At 38.4% G+C, this 21001-nt stretch overlaps 1 protein-coding gene across 1 annotated transcript in view; it reads right to left on the bottom strand.

Annotated features, from left to right (window-relative positions):
- Window positions 1–14839, bottom strand: part of TNFRSF11B (TNF receptor superfamily member 11b) — a 28016-nt gene extending 13177 nt beyond the window's left edge. The window contains exon 1 of the mRNA XM_005563976.5: window positions 14746–14839. Coding sequence (XP_005564033.3) covers window positions 14746–14775 — 30 coding nt within the window. The 5' untranslated portion in view covers window positions 14776–14839. The remainder of the gene's footprint in view (window positions 1–14745) is intronic.
- Between the last annotated feature and the right edge of the window lie 6162 nt (window positions 14840–21001).

Genomic DNA, 21001 nt, shown 5'->3' on the forward strand with positions numbered 1-21001 from the left:
TGTCTCAAAACAAAAACAAAACAAAACAAAACACTACTCTATTTTTTGTGTGTTTTATGCTTGACTTTTAAAAAAGAAATGATTTTTTTTCTGTGTTCTTTCTTTCATCCTCCTCCCATTCCCTGGCTACCCATCCTTTGGTATAGACCACTTATGCTTGAAGAGAACCTGAAAGTCTTCTAATCTAGTGCTTCTCATCAGTCCAGAATTTCTTCCTGAAGCCTCCATTCCTTTTTTTGAAAGGACAGTTAAGGTTCCATCTCAGCTAGCTTTGTCCCTCTCCTTGCCTTCCATTTTTAATGTTGAGCAATGTTAAAGAATTTTCCATTTTAAGCTTAAGCATCTTTTCTCACATATCAAATGCTAGCAGACGATGGTAGTGGGTGAAGATGGTGGGTGAATTGAATTAGCTGTTCTCTAATGCCTTTTCTAGCTCTATCATTGTATTATCCTTTGGTTTCATAGTTTAATTACCCAGTAAACTTGGAAAAAAATGTGTTGCTCTAATCCCCTTCATACTTCTTGTTCCACCTTGTTTTATTTGTGAAACCCCTCTTCATAGCAGAACTCTTTACCAATCTCCCCTTCTCAGATTCTCCCATGCCTTCCATTCCCCCTGTAAAATCACCAGATTTCCCAGCTTATCAGTTATGCCTTTCCTCTAGCAAGCCAGCTCATGTTTGATCTTACTAGTGGAGCTGTATGCTTAACAAAAGTCAATTCTGAATCTGTTTATGCTAGTTGTAACTATAATTAGGAAATTCAATTAAATTTTATGTAAACCAACAAACATGAATGTGAAAAACATTTTTCTATGAAAAGTAAATGGAATGCTTTGGAATGACTTGAGAAAAATGAAGCCTTTCCCTTACCCTCAAAATAAAACACACAAAAAACAACCTACTGCAGAATTTGGAATAGGTGAGATAACTGTTAAGACAGGGAAAACACCTAGAAGGATCATTTAATCAATTAGTTTCATAAATAGCTTTAAGTTCCAAAGCTGAATGAATGGGTAATACTTACAGAAGGGGGTTTTGTAAGAAAGGCAGCATGAGACTTAGCAAACACCGTCTCTAAGAAGGAGGTTAGTTGTATCTCAAAATACAGAGGAATGAATGTTTATTTAAATGTTTTAAGTCAAAATAAAATATTTAAGATATATGTATATAATTTTTATTAAATGCTCTGATTTTGCAATTAATCATATTTAAGAAGTAGGAAAGTATAATGGTATATGCAAGAAGAAAAAAATAAGTATTTTGAACTTGGAATTTTATTTTGTCTATATCAATTTTATTTTATTTTTATTGAGATGGAGTCTCGCCCAGACTGGTCTTGAACTCCTGGGCTCAAGCAATCTGCCTGCTTCAGCCTTCCAAAGTGCTGTGATTATAGGTGTGAGCCACCATGCCTGGCCTGTTTTGTCTGTTTCATTCGAGCATACATGTATTAAAGCAACTCTGTGTCAGACAGTGGGAGAATAAACAATGTATATAATATTTTGGTTTGTACCTACTTAGAATGTTTAATCATTGTTGTTATCATTAAGTCTTCACCAACTATAAAAATGAGTCATGGTAATTAACTTGCTTCACATCATAGTAATTAGTGCAGGCAGAATTCAAACTTCGAGCATGTGTCATATAAAATGAATTTTTTGGTCTAATCCTTTAACATTTACCAAATGCTTTCCCTTACACTATTCTCTTCATACATAGTCCAAAAGTAAGCCCTAAAGTGCTTAGTTTTCATTCAGTCTCAAGGGCATAGAGTTAGAAGATCACCAATGTTAGGACATCAATCAGAACCTTCCTGAAGTCCAGATAAACTGACCTTGACTTTTCTTTGTGCTAAGACTAGCTCTTGTCCAAAGCTACTGAGTTGAAAATTTCTCAGATCACAATTGATTTGACTAGAGAATTCTACTGGTGTATGCGTCTTCCTAAAAAAACAAAAGAATACACTTGGTCCAGCAAGTTTATTTTTGTATTATGCAATGTAGCCAATCCCATACTACTGGGCTTGCTCTCTGTATGCAGAACCATGAGTGACACAGTGGGTTTCCATTTAGGGAAATTCATTAAAAGAAGCCCACACAAAGTCTGAAATAACCAGTTGGTTTGGGAGTTCCTTTTGTGATCCCTCGTCATGATCTTTGCCACAAAGAACTATTTGAGGACTACCCAGAGTTAGCTAAACTTCTGGTCAGTTTGAAAACCATGTCAGTTTACAGTTCATCTTAGCCAAGAAAGGAAACATCCAGGATATATACTATTTACTAAAGATCTCTTGTAGTATAAGTCATGAAAGTTATCAAAAACCATCTTCCTGTGAATGTCAGTTTATTTGATTTTTTATAGTCTTATATTACACCTCCTCTCCCCTTTTCCTCCATTCCTCAAATAATTCATTTATTCATTCAACAAGCACTCACTGAAACAATTGCTATATTCTGAGAATATGGCTAAGTGGAGTTGAATAAGTTAATGTTAGCATGCATCCAAAAGCCCATTCTGATGTAAAATACAAATCACTGCGAAACAATTGGAGGAATAAAAGGGGAGAAAGAAGAGCAAGAAAAGACTCAATAGAGAAAGAGGTTGGAAACTGTAAGGGGTACTGGTAATGGAGAAGGAGAGGAAGGAATAGGTATGACATGTTGCCTGGTCACATTGGGAGGGGGTGGTGCTAAGAAGCAATTGAAGAGCACATCCATGAATTCTAGCCAGTAGGTATGTGGTGTTGCCATTAATTACTGGCAGCAGGAAGAGCCAACAATTGTGGAGAAAGAGAATGAATTTGATTTGGAACATCTTATCTGCCTTCTATAGGAGACTCAAGTGATGACGTCTGGTAGACAATTAGAAGTATGTATTGGGAACTCAGGACAGAAAAGCAGCTGAAGACATAGCTTTCATGGTTATGAGCACATAAATTACTCTAGAAGCAGAGAGACTGGAGTGACATTACCCAAGGAAATTGTGTACAAGCCAAAAAGGACAAAAGTGTTAACCCTTGAGACTTACAAACATTTGGTGAGGTAGGATGAAAAAGGGAAGGATTAAAAAAAAAAGCACAGAGAATTTTAAAAAGGGTGCTAAATCTATATACACTATGGAATACCATGCAGCCATAAAAAAGGATAAGTTCATGTCCTTTGCAGGGACATGGATGAAGCTGGAAACCATCATTTTCAGCAAACTATCACAAGGACAGAAAAACCAAACACCGCATGTTCTTACTCACAGGTGGGAATTAAACAATGAGATCACTTGGACACAGGGCGGGAAACATCACACACCAGGGCCTGTTGGGGGCTGGGGAGCTGGGGGAGGGATAGCATTAGGAGAAATACCTAATGTAAATGAGTTGATGGGTGCAGCAAATCAACATGGCACATGTATACCTATGTAAAAAACCTGCATGTTGTACACATGCACCCTAGATCTTAAAGTATTAAAGAAAAAAAGAAGGTGCTAAATGGGTAAGTTCTGAAAAAGTGCACAGCTTGGCTATTTGATCAATCAATTAACAAAAGCACTTTCAGCTGGGAAACCTGCATTTAGAATCTGCATACCATAATTCCAAATTGAGCTCCACCACTACTTAGTAACCATGATCTCACCTCTACAATAAAAATAAGCCTTATTTTTACCTACCTCAGTACAATTGTTATATTTCAAATCAACGAAGGGACACAAACTTGGTAAGAAATATGGGTCAGACTATCATGAGACATTATTACACATACTCATTACACAGGAGGTAGGAAGTAGAAGACATTTCAAATCAGACTCATTTCTGGAGACATTTTGAAGATTCTTGTTCTGTATGAAGTAATACACCTAAATTGTGCCATAAGTTCATTATCTACCCTGTTCTTGTCTCCAGAAAAAAAGCACCTTGGATTTGTTGATAAAATTAGTTTCAGTATCTTCCCAATTGGCATCATTTTCTTGGTGTAAAACAAATGATTCAAGGCAGTTCCATGACTTTGTTTAGAAAACTCAGCTAGAAAATAATTTGTCTCTGTATTTCTTAAATGCTTAGCATGGTGTCTTACAAATGGCAAGTATTCAATATATCTAACTTTTTTCAAATCAATAGACATATTGATTATCTACTATGTGTCATTTGGATCATTGGAATTCTACAGATGCCAATAAATATTCACCATGTAAAGGATACATTCGCAAGGATAAGCACAAAGCCTGCAATTTTCTCATCTGTAAAATGATAGTGATGACCGAAAGTGCCTAAAGGAAGAGATTTTTTTTAAAGCATCTTTCATCTCACATGGTGTCTTGTATGTACTGTTCCATTTGTTCTTAACTTCCATTTTAAAGGTAAATGTGTGAAAAGAGCAGACAACTCATGGGAGAGGTTTATCTACTGCTGCCAGTTCCCCACCTGAGAGTCTACCACTGCTTAATAGTTTTCACAATAGCCAGTTGTTTGGCCAAGAATTATGTCTCTAGGTAAGGCAGGAAGGGCAAATGAATTAAATCTGTTCATCTATACAGACCTGATTTGCTTCCAACTGCTTTCCTAGGTGAACAGGGGAAAAGAAACACAAACAATTATGATTTATTAGATGAGTCACTGGGCCAGATTCCACACGATTTTGCTTCCCTTGAGGCTGAAGAACTGTCTTCAGGTAAAATTTAACTTTCAGTGTAATTTTTGTTCCCTTCAGAAGTCTCCTTTAGTTGTCTGGAGGCTTTTAAATTAATTAGCAATACCTTGTTTGTGTTTGGAATCAATCATAATTGTTAGGTTGAATTTGCTTATGATGTTTTTTGCTTCTTCAGGGGAATGTTATAGACAATATTTAACAGATTAACAAGTGAAGACAAACAAACAAACAAACAAAAACACAAAAAATCTGAGAAAAGAGAACTTGTAATGCAGGGATATGCTTAAAACTTTCCCAAGAAGATATACAGAAATCGCACATATTTTATCTAATAGATCTTAATATTTCTTCCTTTGGGCTTCTGTTAATCATCAGATTTGAGAATTGGCATCAAGTTTGTAAAGCCAATTCAACAGCAGGGATGGCCGAATTTTTCATTGTAATTATCTCATTCAGGCCCACCTGACAAGCACAAGGGTAGCACCACTACCTCGGGGTCTTCCAGCTACAATCCCTGGCATTCTGGCTCAGAACTGGAAAAATATTTTTATATGTTGATATTTTTGAGCATCAATTTTTAAGTTCCATTTTATTTCTACAGTTGCTTTTCTTTGAAGATAATGCATTGCTCACATTACCTTATGAATCCCTTTTGGTTTTTAATGACCTATATTAAAGCCCAATCAATATATGACAATGGACGGCTGGTGAAAACTAGATACGAAAAGCCATGTGATGATGAAATAGAATAGAAACTAGAAGAAGAGATGGACTAAAACAGAATCCAAGCTAAACCTGCAGATATTGACTGCATGTCTATGATGAGCAAAACATCATATTGGAAGCCCTGGGTGATACGGCAAATATTAATAACTTAGTATACTATATTATTGTATAGTGGGCTCTATACTCAGCCCTTTCTTCACTTGCTATTACCTTCCATCCCCTGCAACAATCTCTAATGAGATATGATTATCCCTATTTTACATATAAAGAAACCAAATCTCAAAGAAGTTGAGTGACTTTTTAAAGGTGTCAGAACTAGCACACATTCAAGCTGGGATTTAAATCCTATCCTGTCTGAACCTAAGCCTTTAACAACTGACTTTTCCCTCTGGGAACTTGCAGTTATGAAGAAGACAGACATATAAATGACCAACTACAACACAAAATTCAATATGATTTACTATCTATCCATCTACCTACCTACCTATTTGACCATTCATCCATCCATCCACCCATCCACCTATTCATCCATCCACCTATCTACTCATACTGGTGAATAAATGCTTCTCCCTTCTTCTCTTGTCCTAAAATACAGTACTTTACACAACCTCTCTGGAAGACAGTCCTATGAGATTGAGTAATCAGTTGCAATTTATACTAAGCAATAGCTTCTCAGTAATTTGCTCCCTGTTCTCTTCCTTTTCTACATTACTCATCATACACTTTCTCCTGCTTCCCCAGGACTGCACTTTCTAAAAGGTACTCAAAGTTTTTGTTTTATGTTCTGTTACCTAGGGAATCTGGGCTTAGACTCATATCCACTAAGGCTAGGGCGCTTAATTGCTAAGAAAAGAAATATGGTAAACACCTGAAGCTTGAAGAAGGAGCTGAAAAAAGGATGAGAAATATACTAAAATCACTTCACCCAAGGATTTGACCCTCATGAACCCCATCCTGGGCATTCTTAACCCCTGTGGAAAACTCTGAGTTCAGGGTATCCACAGAGGGTTTCCTCTAATTAATGGGTATTTTTTACTGGACTCAGCTAATATATATACACTAGTATAGAGCAGAAAAATTTCTCAGCTGGGTAACATTAGGGAAAGTTATGTAACTTCTCTGAACCTCAATTTCCTTATCTTTGAGACAGAGATACTAATCTCTGCATCATAGGCTTTTTGTAAAAATTAAGTGAAATATGGTATATAAGGTCCAAATACAGTACCTATTCTAAAAATGATTAGCGTCTTTCTATTTTATGGCTTCCTCCTTTTGGCCTGGCTTAAATGGGTAGAAGTTGTAGATGAAGATAACTGAACTTCTACAAAGGGTGAACTGGAAGCAAGGAAAAACAGGATCCCTGTTTGCTTACTGTCACATAATAGGGTGTTTGATTTGGAGTGTATTGTTAAGTGTCTGTTGACCTTCCCACTTTGCAGCCCAGCTAACCCTTTATGTAATCTAAATTTTGAATTTTTGAATTTTCAGCAGCAGAAGGCAAAAGAGATCCTTCTTCATGAATCCTTCTAACAATAGCTTTGATGAAGAAGGGGTTGGAGAATCTAAAATCACAGATTTAGTCTTTTGGGGTTTGTAAATGTTCTTTGCAGTTGCTTACCCTCAATGATCAGATACAACTGGGATTTGGCTACTGAATAAGTCAAGGATGGTTGGGTCTTATGTCAGGCCAATAAACAACTTCAAGCATCTCACTGGCTTAAAAACAACAAAAGTTTATTTCTCACACATAGTAAAGTCCCTAGTTGGTCTACTGAAGACTCTTAACATTGTCTTCTGTCCAGGACCTAGGATGATATAGCAACCAACACCTGAAATATTGCTGATTTGCTGTCAAGGAGGAAAAGGGAAAAAACAAAAAACTTTGGGAGGGCTGTATACATCAACTATTAAGTGCTCTAATTTGGAAGTGACTTATATCATTTTAACTCATGAATTACTGGCCAGAACTATTCACGTTCTCCCCGACCCCATCCTTATTAGGAAACTAGGATACACAATCCCACCAAGCTTCTGGAAGGCAGAAGAACCGGGAACAACTGGCAAAGAGCACTAACAAGTACACCATCCTCATAAACATTGCTCATGCTTTCTATTGGCATTTATTTTAGCAAAATCTAGTTGGGTTTTTTTTTGTTTTGTTTTGTTTTTTTTTTTTTTTTTTTTTTACATTTTTACTGGATATTAAAAGAAGAGACAGGAAACAGAGCGTGGGTGCAGAGGTTTCTGTCCATCAGCCTGGTGTATTATTCAAGTGTAGTTGTTAATGGTCATGCCAACATACCCATTATCATGCTTACTCTGCCTGAAGGTTTGACATTTATTCCAAAGAATGGTGTGCAGTTGTCAAGTACTTCCTTGTGAATACAAATTCAAAGAAAATTCCACTCAATGCGTCCAAGGAGACTGCAAGTGACCATAATTACATCTCTTCAGTAAGTCCTGAGGGAATGTCTTGAACCTGCTTTTAACTAAATGGGATATGAAAAATACTCACATTCATAACTTCTATGCATACTGGCTAAAGATAAGAAGAATGTGTCTCAGAATGAGAAGATATTTTTTGGCTTAAAAGAATAATTTGTGACTCTAAAATATATAAGTAATACTACCTAACAGTAGGTGACATTTCAAAAGCTGCTTCATCTTGTAGTCTCACTGATTTAAATAGGATTTCTTATACATGAACCAATGGGGCAGAATAAACTTTGACAAAGGCAACAAAATAGAATATTTTAAAACACTCCTATAATGTTTTTTATAGACAAGTCTGTTTGATATTTGCATGTTTTGAGCAGGAAATAATGCACAATCGTGTGTGTGTGTGTGTGTTCAGATGGCAAAATCTTTACATCAGACTTTCCACATATCACCTATTCTAACACCTCTATTTTAGCGATGCTGGAAGTAAGACCCATAGAAGTGGTGTCACCCATTAGAGTTCAGAGACTAAATAGAACTGAGAACTTTGGAACCTGGCTTTCCAAATTTAATTGGAATATGAAAAATGCACACATTCATAACTTGTATGCATGTTGGCTAAAAGACAAGAAGAATGTGTCTCAGAATGAGAAACTCTTGCCTCTCACCACTGCCACTGCAAAAGTATTGTCACCATGACCCACAACTGAATTGTTAAATTACATTCTTTGGCGATGGTGGTGGTGGTGAAATTGATGCAAATTGATGGTCAGGAGAATTTTTTAAGGAATAGAGTGCTGATATTCATATTTCTAAGAATAAAAGAAATCATTTTTTGGAACAAGAAAGTAGTATTACATGGCAAGAAAACTGAGGTTTCTGGATCAAAGACCAGAGAAGAAAATTGGATTTACTAAAGGCAGCCACAAAACTTAGATGAGTCACTGTCTTGTCTTGAATCTAAATTCATCTTGACACCTATTTTCCTATTTTATTGGTGATTATTGAAGAGGCTGTTATAGAAAAGGTCCAGTCTGAATTGGAGTACAAATCTCAAAGCTATTCATTTTATTTTCAAAGAAAATGGCTTCAAGGAAATTAAATATTTTAATAGGTATTAAGACTATAAATCTAGAGAGGTGAATTTTTAAAAAAATCACAACAATAAAGTGGTAAATCAAAGTCATTATCAGCACATTACTTTTTTTGGAAGGGCTTTAGGAATTACATTTCATTTCCTCTTGCATCCTCTATCCAGTTATGGTCTGGCTGACTCAGGTGCTTCTGAGAAATTGGGGTGAAAAACTACTCAAGCACCTCGGAAATTATGTCAACTTGTAGCTGGAAAGAACCATTTTAGTGGGTCTAGAGACTGTTCTAGCCTCGGATCATTCATTTAGAGAGGCCAGGTAAATGTGAGAGAGAGTGGGTACCACTCAGTTTCTTACCTAATGTGTTGTAACACTATTCTTATCCCTTACAACTGTCTAAAATGATTCTTTTTTTAGACTTTCTATGCTAGTTACCCCAAAATATTCTGTGGTAGTGAGTTCCAAAAACTAATTACATGTCACATAAAAACACCGTCCTTGTATCTATTTCAAGTTGGCCATACCTCACTCTTTCTTCTCGCGTAGATAGTTTATGGATGTTCCTAGGATTTCCGATTCACTAGTTCCTGCTATTGTGGGTTGCTAAGTTTTATTTTGATTCTTGTTTTCTTTTCTAAACATGGCTGCTAGTGCTGTTCATATTTGCATTTTGTTTACCAGGCTATCGATATCAGAATTGTGCTCTGGGGGCAGCTTCACACTCTTCTGTCTTGGCATGTGAAGTCATCCTTCTCTAGGGCTCCAAAAGTCTTCTCTAGGCTGATGAGACACATTTTTTTTAATCTCCAGCCCAGCCTTCTCCTGCACTCTGAAATATTTTATGTCTAAATGCCTACTTGACATCTCTACTGAGACATGTTACAAACATATAAAATTTATCAAACCAAAAATGAACAGTTGATGTCCAAACCCACCATCATTTGTTCTCCACTCAGTAGCTGTGTATACTTGTATTCTCTATTCAGTAGATAGCACACAGTCCCAGCTGGATGGGAAGGCCAGAAAACCAGTCCTGCCAGGCTTAGATCGCACTCCAAATATCAATATATGAATCTGGTTCATTTTTGTTACTTAAGAATGGGCTTTCGTGAAGGTATTGATATGAACCTTTACAGTAGGAATGTACAAATGTATTTAAAATATTGGTCAGGTGGGTAGGATGTTATGTGTATCTTTTCAAAGAGATCAAAGTTAACATTAGAAGTGAACTATCTGGCAGTAAGCTAAATTCTGTTAGAACATCCATGGAACTTGCTAGCAGATTATCCAACACCCTAGCAGATCTCTTTATAGCTCCTTTGACTCAGGAAACATACCTTAGTGTCATGCACTGTGGAGACCCTGGGGCTACAAATGAACAAGATGAAAATCTGTGCTTGCAAAAAGCTCATACTTTGCCACAGAGGTGGTGCTATCCCTCAGGAGAAGTTCTAGGAATCTGTGGGGGCATTTCTCTGGTCATAATGACTGTATGCTGCTGGACATCCTGAACAATGAAGAATAATCCCACATCCCACACACGTTCATGTCCTATTGACCACTGATACAAGTAATCTAAATTAAAAAACCTATTTATTAGTATCTGAGTCTAGACCAGAACTCCATTTTATATACACACGAAGTGTTTTTTGCATGATTGTTATCCATAATTTTTCAGGAATTTAACAAGATAAAATGTGATCAAAGATTATTAAAACTTGTTCTGTTTAAAACTCTAGCAACATTTGTTCACCATTTCAGAAAATCACAGTACCAAAGCCAATGCTGACCATGTTTTTGAGTCACCAATATTACACATGTTCCCCAGTCTTTATTCCTAGTGATGTGTTCATGGCAATTTTACAAAAAGATGCTAGCACATCACTACTTCTTTATGTCTTCTAGTGAAGCCTATTTTATTATAAATTACTTTCCTTTTATTATTCTTTATAGTATAGTTATGCCAGTATATTGATTTTTAAAAATTATATGTGCAGGTAAAATATATGCACTCTGAATTTCATTTCAGGAGAGCAAGGAGGTTGTTACAAAGGATTTATTGTAAAAGTGCGTGGAAGAAATCTGATATAATTGAGAACTACTGCCCTACAGGGTAAACCACACAAATATCCTGATAATTTTGGCATCTCCGCTCCATTGTAGCAACAGAAGGAGCAGCTAGGCATCATCAGTCAAGGCTTTCATGCAAACATAAATTTTTGTAAGATTACTGTTTCCCTTCAAAATATTCCCCAGTCTTTTTTTTTTTTCTTTTTTGGCTGCAAAGGAGAAACTCAAACTAAAGGAAATGTTGTTGGTTAATGAGATGCTAGAGAAAATAATACTTTTCACAAAAAGCTTTCACACAAAGGGAACATGCCAGCAGGGGGCTGAGGGTTGCCAAGAGCAAAACCCAGCAGGCAAGTTAGTGGCTAGGAGAGCAAAAATACCTGAGTGTGTGTTTAGTTCCCTTTGATCAACACTGCCATAGCTGTCCTTCTAGAACTAACCAGATAAACCATCTGGTGCAGAACCCTTACTTCCCTGATCAATGGAATTTGACAGCTGTAGTTTCAGCTTAAGAAGTGAAATTTGAAACTAGATTGAAATGAGAAATTGTGCTGGAGGTTGCTAGGTGACCTAGGCCAGGAACGTTGCTATGGACAGGGATCAGGACTGTTTTGGATTGAGGGTTTGTCACATTTTCCTAGAAACTACAGGGTATTCGTTCTCTTAAAACAAAACAAAAAAATACAAACAAACAAACAACAACAAAAAAAACCTTAACCACTAGGGGGAGGGAGAGGAAACCAAAATAACAACTATAAAACAACAAAAAGCCCCCAAAGGCATTATCCTACAGGAAAATGGACCAGACATTTTTCCTGAGAAAAAAATAAATCTACTCCCTCCCTGCCCACTTCTCCACCCCAACTCCTAGTATCACAACATTAATTCAGAGCTTAGCTTTGAGAAGTTCAATGGATAATTCTGATACTAAATGATGGGAAGTTTCAGCCATCCGTTAAAACCTAAGCCTGAGTGAAGCAGAGAAGGCCTCTGCTTCAATGCATTAAGGAACATTCCAGGAAAACCCATGTCTGTGACATTAGTACTAATGACAACATCCCATTCCTACCTCCTTCTCTGCTTACCTACCAGCATATCCTTTGCTCTCAGAAAAAGAATCTAGAATTCTATTTTGCTACACAATCTTGCCTTCTCTCACTTCTTTGGTCCAGGACGCCTGATTTTAAATCTCCAACAATGACACGTCATACCCCTCCTCCGGGATGACAGTAGATGGCTATCTGTCCCTTCTCTGAGTATCATCAGCACTTCGTTTACATAATTCACTTGGCCCTAGATTGTCCTATAGTAAGTTATCTGTGAGCATCATGCTAGAAGCTAGTGTTGATATGAAGCAGAAACTTTACGTGGGTATCTTGGATATATGCATATCATTATTATCATTTTATAAAATACAAAACTAAAATTCAAGAAAGAAGTAACTTGGCCACAGTCATTTCTCAGGTAAGTGGTGGTACTGGTATTTGAATCTTGGTCCACATGATAACACTGCACTAGGAACTTCCCTTATAAGATGCTATAAGGCAGAATCTTTTATATTCCCAAGTCACCCATTAGTTTCTGTTTTGCAACTCTATATACACAATTACTTGCCCAATCTGCTTTCTCCATTACACTATGGGTCCATGGTGACAGGAATAGTGTCCATCTTGCTTTTCACACTGTCCTGATGCTTAGTGCTAGTGGAATGCCCATTATAAAGAAATAAATATCTGTGGTGCTTCTAGTTCCTACAATGGCACCTTGGTTTTACAAAAGGGCATCTGGACTCTATGTGTAAATACAAAGTGTCCATTTGCAATCATTTTCAAAATAAAGTAACTCTCAGAAGCTAAAGGGGAAGCAAAATTCTTCCTGTATAAAGTATTTACTGTGTTCCCAACACAAAGTCTTTTCTTTTGATAATGCTGTATCTAAAATTAGTATTATGTCTATCTTCCTGTACAGACCACATATAAAACTATTTTACTATCATTTATGGATACTTCTAAGTAGAAACCTATATTATTTAGTGGAAATCCTGAAATTTAACTCATTGCTAGTATGTTTATTATTAATTAAATCTTTGAAACAATAAAAAGGGCTAGGAAGAATAAAAGTGTCCCCATATTAACAGCAGCGTTATTTATACTAACCCAAAACTAGGATGATTAAATCAATTGTGGTGTGTCCATACAATGGAATACTATACAGCAGCGAAAATGGACAAATTATTATATATCCTATAGTACAGATGAATCTCACAACAGAACTTTGAGTGAAGGAAGTCAAATGCAAAAAAATGAATAAATTCCATTTATAGAAAGTTCAAATACAAGCAAAATTCATGTATGGTGTTCCAATCAGAATACTGATTGTTCTGGCCATGGACATAATAGTGATGGGAGTTCCTGGGGTGCTGATAATATGTTTCTTAATCTGTGTGCTAGCTCACAAGTGCTTACTTAGAAAAACTGCATTAGGCACTTACGACTTGCACAATTCTCTATGTGTTATATTTTAATAAAGGTTCACTTTTTTAAAAGCTCTCCATAGTATCTATAGTGATGAAGTTATACATACATACACACACACACACACACACACACACACACATGTATTTTAACATACTTATGGGTAGATTCCTATCCAACTTACCTGTTCTTTAGTGTCTTTGCTATTTATTCACTTATTTATGTTTCTGTATCCTAGGAACTAAGTGGAAGACTACCTAGCCTTCTATTCATTATTTGTGGGTTGGAGGTTGAAATTCAAACATTTACTCAAACACTTCCAAAACACATATGTGGCTTAAATATGGCTTTTCCTAGCCTTGCATAAATTTCTGATTCATATCTTGATGTACTCTACACTCTAGTGACATAAAGAAAATAAGTCATTGGTCGTAGAAAAACTTACATGCAAATCTTATTAACTTGATCAAAATCTAAGCTTAAAAAAAAAAATCTATGTTACAGAGATTCCTTTCTTTTCCAAATAACATTTTAGAAAAAATTTTTAGCCCTATTTAGGGAATTTCAATTATTTAGATATATTTTAGAACATAACATATGGCCAATATTTTCCACAGTATATTGAAGTTGAGAAGTGAAATAATTTTAACAATAAAATTTTATTAAAATATTAAATTGCACAATTAAGTGTGTGTGTATGCGAAAGACAGATCTTTTCTCCAAATTATTCCAAATATCCCATACTGTATTAGAAAAATCTAATAATCTATCATGTCATATTCCATGTATCCAAATTATATTCTAATTATAATGGTTTTAAGAAGACCAACGTCTTCTTCCAACTTACTCTGAATCTAAGGGACCACTTCTTTGCCACTAATAATAAAAGTCCAAGTTCATTAAGCAAAGATACTATGGACTACATGAGGGCGTTAATATTCCGAGATGAAGACAAAAGCTTAAAGACTAAAAAAACCTTCAAACGAAAAGTTCTCTCTCTTCTGTTCTCTCTCTCTCTCTCTTGCTGTCTCTCTCTCTGTCTCTCTCTCTCTCACTCGCTGCCTGTCTCTGTCTCTCTCGCTGTCTGTCTTCCATAAAGTCAGCAGGAACTTTGCAGCGTAAAAAGACACCCTAGGGGAAGCATGGCATAACTTAAAAGCGGTTTCCTGCTCCAGCCTGACCCCAAGCCTCTCCTGGGAGGGAGCGAGTGGAGCCTTCTTCCCGCCGGTCCGCTGGGAGGTTGGGAGACCAGGTGGCAGCAGCCTCCCCAGGCGCCGGGCACCCGTCGGCTGGCCCAGGGACTTACCACGAGCGCGCAGCACAGCAACTTGTTCATTGTGGTCCCAGGAAACCTCAGGCGCTTGGAGGCGGCGGCTGGGCGAGCGCTCCGGTGCGTCTCTGCAGCCCGTGCGCTCATCACGTTATATATAGCGTCCCAGCAACAGGAAGTATCGCCTGCCTTTGATCAGTCATTTTTCTATCCTGGACCAAACTTTGCACCTTTCTTTTTTAGGAAGCTTGGGCGGGAGCCGTCGGGGGGTGTGCAGAAAACTCCAGGGTTAACGCTTTCAGGGCTGGGGAGGAAAGGATCCCCCAGGGAGGTGGGGCCTGAGGGGTGGGGCGCTGGTGTCTGGCCTCTGGGAGAGCAGGGGAAAAAAAAGCCACCAGGCTGAGGAACAAGGCGGCTGCTGTCTCTGCGGGGCTCTGAGGTTTCCCGGCCCCTTCCCGCCAGCGGCCAGCCTCCTGGCAGCCGGGACCAGCAGTGGGAGGGCTGGGCACACGCTGGGCAGCTGCCGTGCTTGTGTCTCCTCCACCCTGAGCGTCCGATTCAGCCAAGATCCAGACGCAGCTGGAGTGTGTCCCAGACCTTTGTCCCCTCGCTGGGCGAAAGCTGTGAATTTCCGCCGTTCCCGGCTGCCTGACCCCTTCACTTCTGGTTCTGAAACCTCAAATTACAGGGCCCCTCTTTATGCATGGCATTGTCTGAGCCCTGTTCGGGGAGTTCGCAATTATTCATCTTCAAGTTTACATAAACCATGTAGTAGGAATTTTTCTAACTCATGTCTGATTGGCCCTAAAGCCCGTGCTATTCTGCATTCACTCCTTGTTATCTGGGGTAGTTACAGCCAGAGAGAATCTGCAGAGTGAAAATTGAACTGCCTAGGGTAGGGAGAACCTTGCGGAGCACTATTTCCTTCACCAACACCATCATCAAGAAAGGGCTATTGGTGCCAGAGCTTACTAGGTGCTGAACTTCTGGAGTTGTCTCCTCGAGGTCTTTCCACTAGCCTCAAGCTATTGACAGAAGTTTGGCACTTTGCTCTGGGGTTCGCTGTCTCCATCAATTCCCTAGTCTGGAAGTTAGACTTGATGACTTGTAAAGCTAGTCCCATTCATGGATTACAGTTCTCGGGTTGCCACTGAAACTGTTTGCAGATGGCTGAAAAAGTCCCTGCAGAGCTGCTTCCCCATCAGGGCCAAGTGTTCAAGTTACATGTCTCCAGAGAAGGGCAAATACTGCCTTTCACCAGATTCAAGGAAAGGAAGGTGAAGAATCAGGAGAGGGGACCTCCGGGGAGCAAGGATGGCCCACCGGGATCAGAGCACTTGCCCCTTCCAATGGACATCCTTCCACCACTAGTTCAAAGTGGATCCAGAGACTGTTCCACGCTACAAATTACAGAAGATGGCGGTGTCATTCAGCTTTGTTCCTCAAGGGCCAGAATATAACAGCATGCTGGTTTCTTAAGTGAACTAGTGAATAAATGTAGCTCAGTGAGTGTGGATAAAGTTGTGTGACTCCAAATCACTCCTCATATTTTGAATCGTAGTTTCGACATCTATAACCTGAGATATCAACACTTAGACTTGCCACGGGACTCAGGTCAATCCAAGTGTTAGTAGTGAAGCACTATATAAATAGCAGTATTATTGTTTTTGTTAGAGTAATATTTGTCTAGGATATTATTTGAAGGTGTTTTTCTCAGAACATAAAATGATGTCAATATGTTGGTGTCAGACCTTAGAGAAAACTAATCAAGAATTGAGTCCTTCAGTGTTAACCCTGGGAAACGTTTATGTCTCCCTAAGCCTCATCTATAAGATAAAAATATGCTGATATTGCAGAAATGTGAGAGAAAGCAAATGGAAGCATTTAAAAAACAATTATATAAATGATGGTGATCACTAATTATGAGCATTAAATAAAGTAATGCATGTAAAATAACTCAGCACAATGCCTGGCCCATAGGAATTATTTCCTATAGTTATGATTATTCTAGGGCAATACCTAAGATACTGGCCTTTGAAACCTAGATTTGAGCCCCAACTCCAATTTTTCCTAGCTCTGTGACCTCAGACTAGTTGCCTTACCTATTTGTGTTTCCATTTTGTTTTTTATTCCTATAATGAGGATAATAATCATATCTACCTCAAAGTATCATAAAGGTTATTGTAAAGATTGAATTAGATAAAAGATGTAAAACACTAAAAATAGTGTCCAGCACATAGCGAGTGCTCATTAAGTATTATTATCTGAGGTTCTCATGTGGACATTTGTATAAGCACAAGGCAAATCTAGATTGTAAGCTCCTGAGGGCAGGAACTACATATTTTTCTATGGTATTCACTGAAGCTTTTAGCTCAAATTCTGGCTCTCCCTGTAAAGGAGCGATGGTGGTGATTTGGGGATTCAGGGGATTGGTGATTAGGTGTAATCTGGAGACAGGTTGGGGCACCATTTATCTAGAATCACAAAATAGACTGTGTATTGATTGTGCCTTTCATTTCAGGGTCTAACTGTGGGCCTTTTATTCATCACCCACTGACAGGAAACTGACAGAGACCATGAGTTATCAGTCATTTCATTTGTTATATTCTTGGAGCAATCTGGCCCATCCCCTAAGGTATTCCTAAGTAATCCACTACTGTGGGCTGCAGGCTCTGAACACTCTGAGCTGGAGTTCATTTTAAGATTTAATTGGAATGGACCCAGGGATTCTAGGCTGAACCCAAAGGGGGACATTCGAACAGTAACTAGAAGACTACATTCATCTTCCTGTGACAGATCCCTCATTGACAGAGGCCATCGGTGACATTAAGCAGAATGTTCCATAAATTTAACCTTCTGTTTCTAGGCACCAGATATATGTGATGCTGACTTTCTAGGGGATACCTCATCAGATATTCCTCATCTCTTGTATCCTAAACTCTTCTGAATTAGGTCCCATGTTGAACAGATTTTGGATTGGCCCCCAATGACATACTGTCTACTCCCCCCAAACCCCATTTCAGCCACTTCTAAAGCTTAGAGAAATGGTGCCTGAATATTAGGAGTTCCTACGGGGAAAACACTTTATCTCTAGCACAGTAGCACAGGCCCTGATCCAGATGGTCATTTATAATCATCATCATAATGGAAATACCTGAGACTCAGGAAAGCAATTGACTTAGGTGATTTGGGAGACAAGCCACACAGCCCTAACGTAACTGAATAGTGTCTAAAGCATCTTGTGCCTATGCTTCCTCACCTGAAAATTGTAAAAAATAGTTCTGGTTATGCAGACAAAAGGATATTAACTTGAAGAACAAGAACAAATTCCTTGTTATTTCATTGTTATTAAAAAGAATTTTTATTCTTATTTTATAAAAGGAACAGAGAAAAACAGCAGATAGCCCATTGATTTATTTTATTAATGTTGTCAATTTCCTCCTTTAAAAACACAATTTTAACCATATTAATATTTGAGACACAAACTATTTACCTTTATAGGTCTAGACTATGTTTTAAAACATATATATTTAAAAAATAATGTACAGAAAGGTAAAGGTAAAGTTATCTAGCTGACTCACTTTCTGATGAAGCAAGCCACCAGCAGCTCAAGAGTTTGCCTGAACGAGTTGGACTAGCGGTCAGTAGTTGCTACTTATGGTTCACTACTCACCTATAATGTGATTCTGGCATTGCTAGCCATGCATTAACATAGCCCTTTCTTTGAAAATTGGCCTTAATCAATCACACAAATATAGAAATATAAACAAGACTGTGTATTACATGAAAAGAAATAAGTGGCAATAGAAGGACCTGACCCGGTGTGACTTTTAACAAGAACTCTGAAAACTGCGTATATTAACAAATGATGAACACATGGTGAAGAGGTGGGGCGGGAGAGCCTTTGGGCAAGGAGGACAGGGTGTCAGTAGGTCTCCCAGTGGGAGGAAGCAAGGTAGGATTTCAAGGAACTAGAAATATTCCGGTATGGTTGCTGCGGAGAGCAAGGCATTGTGTGGACCAGGAGAGGCTGAAGAGGTGAGTGGACAGTGGCCAGGTTGCAGGTGGAAGTGTTTCCAGTCTTTCTTCAAAGAACCATACACAGTACTAGAGTTTTAAGCATAGGAGTGTGTCTTAATCACTTTGGACTATTATAACAAAATATCATAAACTGGGTGGCAAATTTAAGCCACAAAAATTTATTTCTCACAGTTTTGGAGGCTGGAAGTTGGAGGTCCAGAAACCAGCATGGTTGAGTTCTGATGACGGCCTTCTTCTGGTTTGCAGACTGCCAACTTTGTCTTGCAACCTCACATGGCAGAAAGGGTTAGAGAGTTCTCTTGGGTCTCTTTTATAAGGGTACTAATCCTATTTGTTAAGGCTCCACCTGCATGGCCTAATCACCACCCAAAGGCCCCCTCTCCTAATAGCATCACCTTGAGGGTTAGGATTTCAACATCTGAATTTTTGAGGAACACAACATTCAGTCCATAACAAAATGACATGATCATTTAAGCTGCTGAAGGGTGTAATTCTCTGAACCTCACCCTGCTCGTGGCCATAAATACAAATACAGACATGTAAGAGAAAACTCTCTTAAACTGCAAATCACAGTCAAATTGATGACACCTCTGGGTAGGGAAGTTGGGAAATAAGGAACAATGACCTCAACAGTCCATAACAGGGATCTGTTTTTCTGATCAGCTCAAGGAAGAGATACAACCTCTTGCTTATAAACTTTTGCCAGTCACTCCAGTCACTTCAACTGGAATTTCCAGAAACTCAGATAGTCATCTAGAGCCTACTCAGTCCCAAGAAATCAGTTTCTTAGTTAACTGATGCATATTCCAAATAACCACTCATCAGATGGCTTCTGAACAAATAAATGTTTATATCAACAGAGTAGTAAAGAATACTGTACACCCATTCAGGGTTCCTCCTCAAAAAGTATTGATGTAATCTGGTCATCTCTAGCATTAATTCAGAAATGCTCCCCCACTTCCCTAATGCCCATGCAATTTGTCAGTACCTGGCTAATGAAGATGTCTTTATTAGATAAAAAGTCTTAAAACGATGTTCTTAATAGCCGATAAAATGCTTCTATCTGGGAAAGTCCTGACCTGGAACTAAAATAAATTTTTAGAAACAGAAGTTTTGGTGAGATAGTTTTCAGAGAAACTAGCCTGCAAGAGTGAATCGCTTCCTGAAACAAGGGTTTGCCTATAAAAGCCTTACCCTAAAGGAATCTTTTCAAATAAATATTAAACCAAAGAGGGGAGTTAAGTGCTTTAACATTTAATGAAGGGATACCATTAACAAATCAGGAAAGAAAGTATGTCTCAGCACCAAAAATGTATTCATTTATTGAGCCAAGATTTACTTCGTATCTACTAGTGACAAGCACTGTGTTAAGTACCCTGATGCAGATCAAAAGTCCCCATACTTCTGAAGCTTACAATCAAGCTGGAGAGAAAGAGTCACCAACTAAACCTAGAAATAAACTCTTCGGATGGTGATAGGTCAATTTTAGAGCGGTGATGTCTATGACACAAGCTAATGTAATGGTGACTGGCTATGAAGGCCTACTTTAGCTGAGCTTTTTAGGGAAAGATTTTCTGAAGAAGCCCCTTTTGATCAGACAATGAAAGTAGAGAAAAGAGCACATGAGGTGGCCCAAGGGAGCAAAGTCAATGAGGCTAGGGCCAAGGGAATTGGAGAGAGATACACCTTATGTGTCCAGAGAGGTGAACAGAGACAGTCCATGCAGTATCTAGAGGCTCAGGGTAAGGACTTGTCAGTTGAATCTATGGACAGTAGGAAGTCATTGGCATGTCTTAAATGTGAGTGAAGTGATTTGACATATATGCTAACAGATAATGTGGCTAGAGTGGAAGCAGGAGGAACACTGGGTCACTGTCTCCAGGACAATCATCACTGAGTGCTTAGAATACATTAGGAATGAATTCTCTAGCCACTCCTGCACCTCGCATAAACATAATTTCACCCACAGGAGCTCCTTTTACCACCATTATGCTAGGTAACAAAGCCTCTGGTGTTGCTGAGAGATGGACAGGGCTGAATCCCTGGAATGGGAAACTTCTGATGAAATACTAGTTCCTCTCCTGGGAAGTGGGAATCCCAGTAAAGTCAATTGCCTGCCTGGAGAGAGTAGCTCAACCTGAAGAATGTGTACATAAGGTCACGCTGCCTGTGCTGAAGTATTTTGAAATAAATTACAGATATAATAACAGCAATCCAGAGCAAGCGAGTAGGCGGAGGAAAGAGTTGTGTG

The sequence above is a fragment of the Macaca fascicularis genome, chromosome 8, assembly GCF_037993035.2.
Source record: "Macaca fascicularis isolate 582-1 chromosome 8, T2T-MFA8v1.1".
Lineage (NCBI taxonomy): Eukaryota > Metazoa > Chordata > Mammalia > Primates > Cercopithecidae > Macaca > Macaca fascicularis.